Source organism: Labrus bergylta, chromosome 7 (assembly GCF_963930695.1).
Source record: "Labrus bergylta chromosome 7, fLabBer1.1, whole genome shotgun sequence".
NCBI lineage: Eukaryota > Metazoa > Chordata > Actinopteri > Labriformes > Labridae > Labrus > Labrus bergylta.
In genome coordinates this window covers 10,107,572-10,117,443 of record NC_089201.1, presented here as the reverse complement: position 1 = coordinate 10,117,443, position 9,872 = coordinate 10,107,572, and the positions used below count along the sequence as shown (strand labels likewise).

The window sequence follows — 9,872 nt, the reverse complement described above, 5'->3', positions numbered from 1 at the left end:
ATGTATGGAAAATGTCTCACTAACTCACCAACACACTTCTAATAAGCTGCCTCCCAAAATTTGCAAGCAAGAGACACTTAGGCAATTTAGTTCCTTTATCACAACTATCAAACAAAACAAATGTAAAAAAGACACTAACATGGAATTGCTAAGGGCTCAGGAAAGAAGACCCACTCCAAAACAGAAAATTATTGTTTGATTAGTTAGTTTCAATCATAGGGTATTTTAACTCTAAAACATATAGAACAATACAAAAACATGAGAGTGGTCAGTTTCCAGTTCATGCTGCTGCTGCCAACTCTTCCAGCTTCTGAGGGAGTCTGACGGTGGCAAAATTGACTCTGTCCTCCTTCAGTTTCTGTTTCACCGTCTGCGTCAGACCCAGCTCCATGTACTTCTGCGTCTGCCTGTCATACTGAGGCCAGCTGACCAGATCAGGACCATCGGGGGAGCTGATGGGATATTCAGACATTAATAGACATCAGGGCAGTCCATGCAACGACAAAACATCTAAATATTGTCTGTACATGTTTGCTGACAATATGCAAACGTTTCCATAAATCTGGATCACTTTCCCATTGCTCAGTCCTGTATATCTTTATATTGGCTATATAAGATTATTTATTTGTATTTGTGTTCATTTTTAACAACTTAACAATAGGCCTTCCACAATAGATTTTTTAGATTGTGGGTATATAAACAGAAGAAGAGTATCCGGTTGATGTTTCAATAGTTGCTTTCCAACTGTTTTAATTTTTAAATGACCACATCCTTTTTATTTAATTTAAGTTAAGTCACAGCTTCCCAACGTTTGTGGACTTTTTAATAAATGTTTTCAAAGCCTGTACTTGCAATTGTTTCCAGTATTAATATGCATCAACTTTCCATCAAACAACCTCTATAAATATAAACATTATAAAGCTGCTATCAGTGTTTGTGTTAGAAAATCCAGCTCACAGAGAAACATTAACATTTAATTGGTTCAACTGAAGACTGACAATGTAAATTTAAGGACGTTAAAAAGCTTTCGAGAGTGACTTAAAAACATTGATTTTTGTAGTCTTCGATGCTTACTCACCCGCTGCGGACAAAATTGGCCCAGTAAGCCATCATGGTTTTACAAAGACTTTCATCCTCCTTGTTAATATTGCCTGAAGATAGGACAGGAAGAGTTTAACCGCACAATCAAATATGTTATTATCCATTGAACATGATCTGAATGGACTAATTTTGTAGTGCAGATTCAAGGTCACCAACATTTACCTTCATTCATTCAACTCACATTTAGTTTGCCCTGAAAACGTGTAATGAGAAGAGACAGTAGCAGAAGAGCCTATGAGATATTACACATAGCCTACCAATGATTTTTATATCTCCGTTCCAGAAACAGCCGCCAAACATGAAGCCGACATCATCAGCGTGATCTGCCTTCACAAAGCTGGGCCTGGTGTCGCTGTGTATCCCAGCACGGTACACAAACTCATACATGTAGACAGGAACATCCAAATCTGACCACACAAAGGCGAGAGAGGACAAGATGTGAGTGCTGAGACAGAGGTCAGAGGTCAAGAGTAATTGAACTATGAGGTGACTTAAACCAGATCTAAATAACATCAAGTAATCTATATTCTGTACCAACAAATTGAACTAGCATTGATAGATTTCCTCCCACTGCATGACAAGCTTTGGATCAACTTGCGCTCCAATGGCAATGTAGACAACAAGTCACATTTGTTTTGATTTGTTTAAAAGATCCTCTCTGACCTGCGTGGTATCCGGCCACCTTGACAACAGGAAACGTCATCAGCAGGTCTCCAATGATCTCTGTGAATGCGTCTCTGATCTCCTCAGGAGTTTTAGCCTCTTTTAGGTATTCATCTGCCATGAGGCTGTTTGCAGTGGAGATCTGGACCGAGAAGAGGAGTTGGACCATCAGATTCCAAGGCTATGCTGTATATGGGCAAGAATCTCCTATTCGATATGCATCAGGGCATACATATAATAATTTGGGATTTGTAATGATAATGATTTTTAAGCAATTCTGCCACTTCAATCTGCCTGTTTTTTCTCTCTATTTATCCAACATTATGAGCTCACTTCTTCCTGTCTCAGTTTACATTGTTTCATTACAGTGATAGAGTCATGTAGCATTACACAAACAACAACACAGCACAAAATCAAACACTACCATAAATATTTGCTTGTCAAAACTGTGTTTAAGAATCAAAAGAGTTTCAAATAAGATAAATATACCCAATATTCAAGTTTAACAATAATGTAACATTCTCCTGATTAAACTTAACTTAACATTTTGGAGCAGAAAATGTACTTGTCAAAAGTTCTGAAACTTAGCTATCAGTACTCTAACTCCAACAGGTCTGACATTTAGCAAGGATGGACAAATAAAAGTAAGACATTGTAATATATTATTAATATATAAATCAAGTTCAAGCTTAATATAAATCCACCAATCAATCAGTCATTATGATCAACATGTGGCAAATGTTATTATGGTGCTTACCCCAGCAGGATTGAACATATTCACCACAGCCAGCACAGCCTCTCTGTTCATCCCGTTCTCCCAGCCAGGAGGGGCAAAGCTCTGTGACACACAGGAGATAGAGCTCAGGATGAAGAACACATCCTTTAATACCAAGACAGTCATAGAGGCTGGGTACAGTAGATCATATCTGGAAAAGCATTGATGAGCTTGTATGTGTGACCTGAGGCAGGATCCATCCAAACTCATGGTTGGTTATTCCCAACATCACAGGGATCTTCATCACTTCTTTCTTCCTCAGAAGCTCCTCAGCCAGGTCGGTCAGAAACACGCCGTCCACCACGGCGCCCAGATAAATCCTCATCTATATTAAAGACTCAATTCACTTAATTTGAACATCAGGGTTATTTTGGACAACCAGGTGAAGGGACAGCAAACTTGTACCACAGTGCCATCTTGTGGCAGAAGTTTGAAATTACACTTATAAACAGTTTTAAGATCAGTCTGAAGTTCTATTTAAAAAATCTGTAAAAAAACAAAAAAAACAACAACAAACGCTTCAATCCATACAATAAATGTACATTAATTCACAACCTTTAAATTCATCCTTTTAGTTTTTTTTAATGTGGTGGTACTTTATGTACTGACTAGTAAATTCCTCCTGTTTTCAGTTTAGGTAAAGGCAGAAGAATCCAGAGATTGGTAAAAGGTAAATTTACTTGAGGTTGTATATTGCTTTCTAGTCTTCTGATAACTCAAAGCTCTTTTACACTCAGGTCACACCTACCCATTCACACCCATTCACACACTGATGGCAGAGGCGGGTATGTAAAGTGACCATCATTATTAGTTAATCCCATTCATACACATTTGTACGCTGCCAATGAAGCGAAGTGGCTGCAAGAGCCGGGGAACTAACGGAGAGATGAACAACTCTACAACTGATCCAAAGCCCCCAAACAAAACTGAATTAAACATACAATCAGCTCAATCAACTAAGGCTAATGACATGTGTAAAATAGATCTTCACAGGACTATTTACCCTTTTGGTCGCATCCACTAGCTCTTCTTTACTCTTTCCTCTCATACACTGGACCAGCTCCTCTGATCTGCTGCGGTCACATGCAGTCAGGTTGGCAACCATCTAGGTACAAGGAAGAGATATATGAGTTCTCGGATAAAAGAGAAAATCACTAAACGATTTCAGGAGTTATTTTTTGTTTTGCTGTTAATCAGCAGGAGAAATGTCATGCTTCACTCTAAATTTCATTCTGCTCAAAGTCAACTATAAGGCAAAAGAGAGACAAATTAAACAGAACAAACATTCAAAAGATATATATATTCCTATTTATCACATTTGCTATGTTGGCTTTTCTGGTACTCCGATACATACTTACTCTAAGCAACTTGTTTTTTGACAGTTGCAATTGAAGACATAGTAAAGTCTATGCGGCATGTTTGCTGTGATACATTTTCAAACTGAGTCCCGACATTACATATTTTATGGTCTAATGAATCTCTACTGCTGTTTCAATCTGTTCTTCCTAGTTTACCTTGTTTAGGTACTCCAGTGGTCTGCAAGTTAATTTAGCGATATGTAATATGATGGTATGTTTAAGTCATATGCAGATTTACAGTTGGCAGTGTCTACAGAGGTCACCAAAATTGACACAAACTAAAAGTTCAATACAGGAGCTTTAAAATGAAGCTCTATCACTTCCTATAACAATCTCAGCCTGCCAGTGGCAAAGACAAAGTCTTGAAGCAGACTTGAAAAGAGTACCACACAGCTCTAGTGGTGTTATGCAAGCGCTGAAAAATTCCTGTTAATTCCTCATGTTGCGAAAACAAAATCAAATAATGCAGTTTTAAATATATACACTCCACATACAGTAGATGTTGTAAACACTGAGCATTTGCTTGACAAGTATTACCTTTGCAGTAGCCAAAGGATGGCTGGTGGTGTAGGTTCCAAGTGTTGCTACTCCACTTTGAAAGATCGCCCTTTGAAACAGTCCTTTAGATTGTGGAGACAGAGTCTGTTCATAAGAAATAAATGTATGCAATCACTTGAAAATGGACATTAAAATCATACATTTAAGATGCTCCTGAACATGAATAAAGGACAGCGTCAGTGCTCACATCTTGGACTTAAACATGGATGAATGAGTTAACAATCAGCACATAATTGGCTAAATATATCGCTGAACAGGTTTTATTTTTTCTGGGATTACTTTTATTTACCAGTATGGATGCACTGATGCCTCCTGCAGATTCTCCGGCAATTGTGACACTTAGTGGATCCCCATTAAATGCCTCAATATTTTCCTGGACCCATCTCAGAGCTGCCAGCTGGTCCAAGAAACCCCAGTTGCCTTGAGCATGTTCATCTCCAGTGCTTCAGAAAAGCAAAAGTTACCACACCGCTTTATTTCTTGAATTCAATGCTGTGTCAGAATTGTAATGAGCTACACATTTCCTTACCTAAGATATCCCAGGATGCCGAGGCGATACTGAATTATGACCATCACAATGTTTTCGTAAGCAGCTAATGGAGCACCATCATACTGGGAAGCTGCTCCCATTGACAGACCTCCTCCGTGGATCCACACCATCACCTAGAGAACAGAACAAAGTAGACTGTTGTTAAATGATGATCTCTCGACAGAAAGAATTTCAAGCCATTAAATTGCCAGTAACAGAATAAGTGACGACAACATGCAGTCTATTAGTTAGTCAACAGGACTGAGATTACCAGATGAAAGTAAAATGTACAGCTGTGTGTCATCGGCATACAATTGTTTCTTCATGATTTCACTAAGCGGGAGCATATAGATTAAATAGCAGCGTCCCATAAACTGACCCTTGTGGAACCCCATGTAGAACTTTTTTTTCAGATTTTAAATTGGCTGTTGAAACAAAACATGCCTGTTTTTTAGATAAGATGAGAACCAGTCATGAACAGGACCTGCCAAGCCAACTGACTCATGAAGCCTTTATATCAAGATTTCATGATCTACAGTGTCAAAGGTCATTGATAACTTTACCAAGTGATTTGCTCTGTAACCAGACTGGTATATATTATGTGTGAGTTGGGAGATATTTCTCCAATTGATTGTAAATTACTTATAAAAGGGACATTCAAGACAGATCTTTAGTTATTAATAACTGATGGATCTAAGTTGTTTTTGTTCAGCAACGGTGGTGTTATACCCATTTAAGAGAAGCAGGAGGAATGCCTGTCTGTAGAGAGGCTTTAATTATGTTTACAAAATAATTTATGAAGCAGTGAGTCACAGAGGAATGAGAGAACAAGTGCAAGATTTTAGACGCTGAATTAACTCCTCCAGATATTTTTCGGTAATCGGGGAGAAAGTCAACAATGAGCTCATGGCAATAAAGTTGTGTAAAGGTTTGATAAAACCAGGTGTTTTGCTTTTAGTAAGTGATATATCATCTCTCAGAATATTTGTTTTTCTTCCTGAAATAAAACACCAAATAAATTACATTTGACCTTAGAAAGGAGCCCAGCAGGGGTAAATTTAGACAAGTTAATCAGTTTGTCAATTTGATAACAAATGATGCATTATTTTGATTTCTGTTAGTTAGAGGTGTTAAAATGTCTGGCAGATTTCATTTCTTGAAAATAACAGTAGAGTGCATTTTTAAAGATCTTTTTCTCCACTTCTGTACAGCTATATGGCTGAATCTCTTTTTCATCTTTATTTTTTCCCCTCAGACTATTTCTCTGAGGTGCTTTGGATAGTCTATGGATTTTTGCAGTTTTTTCGGGAGCAATATTTTTAGACAAGGTGGCAGAACAATATTTTATCAAGGCATCACAGGATGGCAGGACAGATAATTTATGAAAACTTCATTAACAACTTTAATATCTTTTCTTTTGAAGACTATCATCAGAAGTAAACACAACACAAAAAATATGCAATAATGATTGGGAGATTACAAGATCCAGGACACCAGTTACAGGAAGATCAAGACCTTTACCTTTAATAAAGGTTGACCCAGTGACATGTGTTTTTAAATCAAATAAATCAAGAAGACTGAGACATTGTTTCACAATTGCTATAAACACTGAACGCAGTCTACATTTCAAGCCAAGACCCAATAGATGTATGTACATATAGACAATAGTTACTTTCTTTTGCAGTAATGGACATGATGATATCTTGGTCATGTCTGTACATACAAACTGTGTCTTTAACCCACCGGCAGTTTGTCACCTGGTGTCACGTCAGCTGGAGTGTACACATTCAGATACAGACAGTCCTCAGAAAGCTCAGGTTGGATATATTGCATTGACATGGTTTTTGAAACATTGGCAACTATTTCAGGATCCTGGATGCACCTGAGGTAGAAAGAGAGAGAATGAAACAAAGGAGCATGTGTCTCCCAGAGGGAGGAAAAAAATCATCAAATTCTCGTTCTCAGTGTCTTTTGTTAACAAGTCTTACATAGGAGGCTGGCGAGTGCCATCTCTCTCCCCCACCCAGGGCTCTGCATCCTGTGGAGCAGCAAAGCGGAGGGGCCCCTCAGGGGGCTGTGCAAAGGGTATTGCCAGGTATTGTTTCACCCTCCTGTCTGTACCTTTCACCGTTGTGTATTCCCCTCGGATTTGACCATTTTTCAGAGCGACCACAAGGTTGTTGCTCCCTGCAGAAGATACAAGTTTGTGTTCAAAGTCCACATGTGTTATTGGGTGAAAAATAATTTGTTTTCTACAGGACTGCCAGACATTTTTGTTTCCCAAAGTTATGTTAAAGAGATTTTAAATTATCTAGAAATAGGTCATCACAATGTGAACATCATTTGTGCTTTTAATGATCATTACACTATGGATGAGTGAAATATTTCATCCATCCACCCACCATCCATCCATCCATCTATCGTGACAGCAGGATAAGCAATTTCAACACAGAAACATATCCCAGCTCCTTCTGGGGGATTCAGAAGCATTCCCGGGCCAGATGAGATATATAATCCTTCCAGTGAGCTCTGGGTCTACCCCGGGTGTAGTGTCAAAGAAACCTTTAAAGGGAGGCATCTTGACGGCATCCTAATCAGATGCCTGAACTAACTCAACTGGCTCTTTTTGATGTGAAGGACTATTGGCTCTTCTCAGAGCTCCCAGTGGGTGTCTGAATTCTTCACCCAATCCCTAAGAATGTGCCCAGTTACCCTTCGGAGAAAACTCATTTGTATCTTCAATCTCATTCTGTCAGTCATTGACCAAAGCTCATGATCATTGGCCCCGGAGAGCTTCCCACCACATAGGGGTGGCCTTGCCCAGCAGTGGCAAACAATGAGACTTTCTTACAGAAGTAAGTGCTACATTACACTGGCATCTGTGTTTAGGTGGGATTCTCTAGTCTAACTTAGCGAATGGTACAAGTCTGCGTGTGGCATCATTTGCCGGTTTCTCAATAAAGGGGCTGTGCTGACCAGCGTTCCCCGTGGCTAATACACTCATCATTGACAGGTTCCTCATACAATCCCACTTAAAACAGAACTAACTATCACTTTAAGTACAAGATGAAGCTTGTACCACAATTTGTTTACCGCTGCAATATCAAATTGGTTGATAGCGGATAACTGCTCGAGATGTTGCATCCTGATTTGAAGAGGTTCAAAGGCTCTTGAAAAGTTACCTGTACACTGTCCGCTGCACAATTACTTTCTGTAAATTCTGTATTATGAGAATTTCAGTTTAACGCTGGGTTATACTTTGACTTCATAACATTTCAGAGGTAAATATTGAGTTTTTTCTTGTTACTACATTTAATGACAGCTAGACTTGCTATAGTTATTTGTCATTGATAATATAATCTGCCTCACTTGTTGAACTACAACAATAAATGTGGCTCATACGTTAATGCATCAGACCATTACCATAATGTATTCGATAGAAGCACTTGACAGTATTTCTTTGCATTTGCACTACTTTGAGTTTATATGCTCTGAAATGTGTCTTTGCAGGACTTTTTTTAATAAACTATAACTTTACTGGGTTATATCACCTCTTTTATCAGACTTTGGGACTGTAGCGCTTCTTGAAGGTGGGCTTTTTGAGAATTCAGTGTAAGCAACTGTGACAAAACAAAACACTGCAATCAGTACAGAGATTACTCAGTTTGTTCTTAAATACTGAATACAGCTATTGTCCTTTTAAAGCCTTTCAAAAGCTACAGAGGTAAAGCTACATGCAGACTGTTGTTGGTGTTCTTTTGCTTCATCTTGAATAATTTATCCTTATGAGAGCCTTTGTTTCATGTCCACATTCTGCTCAGTTATTAGAAAGTCATAAAAAAGGACCTATGCATCTGTCATTTCTAGTGGCTGCTGCATGAAAATGCCCTTCCCTGACATGAGGTAAAATAAATAGTTGTCTTACCTGGTGCAGCCTGAGCTATCACTGTCAGCGCAGGAAGGAGATAAACAAAGAACAGCGCTGTTCTCATCCTGACCGAGCTCGAAGAAAAGACAGAATGAATTACAGTGTATTCTGAGAGAATTAGACCTCTGCCCATGTCCTGGTCCTCTAGGACCACCCCCTACTACTGTACACCTGCACATACACACACTATTTAAATTGTGAATATAAACAAATCAAAGGTTGTAGGCACTTTCAACCCCAAAGTCCTCACTCACTACTCCCATACACAAACAAGCTCTTATGTCACAAACTCAGCTCAGCAGTAAAAGGATAATCTCCATTGATTTAACCTCTGATGCACCACAAACAGCACCCTGACCGCTGAGTCAAAAATGACAGAGTCTTGCTCTTTGACTACTTCAGCTCATCACAGTTCTGACACTGCTGAATGCTGCAGACCCTCATGTCTGTACTCAACTGTAATCTTTATATTACTGTTATATGCTTAAAATGTCATGTTGTACTTTTTGGATAGTCTAGGTTAGATTGAACACGTACATTATAGGTTTCTGAGATAAGAAACAACGAGCAAAGAACATCATTGGTTGGTATCAGAGACTTTCAATGACTTGCTTTGCTGACTCACGGTGTCATAAGACCCAAGGAGATGGTTCCAAATGTTTCAACCTGGAGGACATAGAGGGTAAAATAAATTGTCATATGTATTCACAAACTTCAGGCAAATCTCACATGCACAGTCCTGCTGCCCAACTTTCTAACAAGAGCACCAAATATGTAATTTGAGTTTTTGTGAAAATGCAATCTTTCTATAATAAATGTGTTTAACCCCTTTTCGACTGCATGGACTTTCCCCCGAAACTAGGGACCTTTTGAGGATCTATGTGCATTTCGACCTCAGGAAAGAGGGTCTATGTTTAGTTCTGAGGTAACCTGGTAGTGGGTTAGTACATTCCAAAGGTC

General features: G+C 38.8%; 1 protein-coding gene across 1 annotated transcript; it reads right to left on the bottom strand.

Annotated features, from left to right (window-relative positions):
* Positions 1 to 77: 77 nt before the first annotated feature.
* On the bottom strand, positions 78 to 9,067 carry ces3 (carboxylesterase 3). Its single transcript, XM_020642824.3, has 13 exons — positions 8,910 to 9,067; positions 6,973 to 7,171; positions 6,728 to 6,866; positions 4,985 to 5,118; positions 4,745 to 4,898; positions 4,435 to 4,539; positions 3,543 to 3,644; positions 2,724 to 2,864; positions 2,522 to 2,602; positions 1,765 to 1,906; positions 1,359 to 1,508; positions 1,079 to 1,151; positions 78 to 452 (listed from the first exon to the last, which is right to left on the bottom strand). The coding sequence occupies exons 1-13, from the start codon at positions 9,043 to 9,045 to the stop codon at positions 281 to 283; spliced, it is 1,728 nt and encodes a 575-aa protein (XP_020498480.2). The 5' UTR covers positions 9,046 to 9,067; the 3' UTR covers positions 78 to 280.
* Between the last annotated feature and the right edge of the window lie 805 nt (positions 9,068 to 9,872).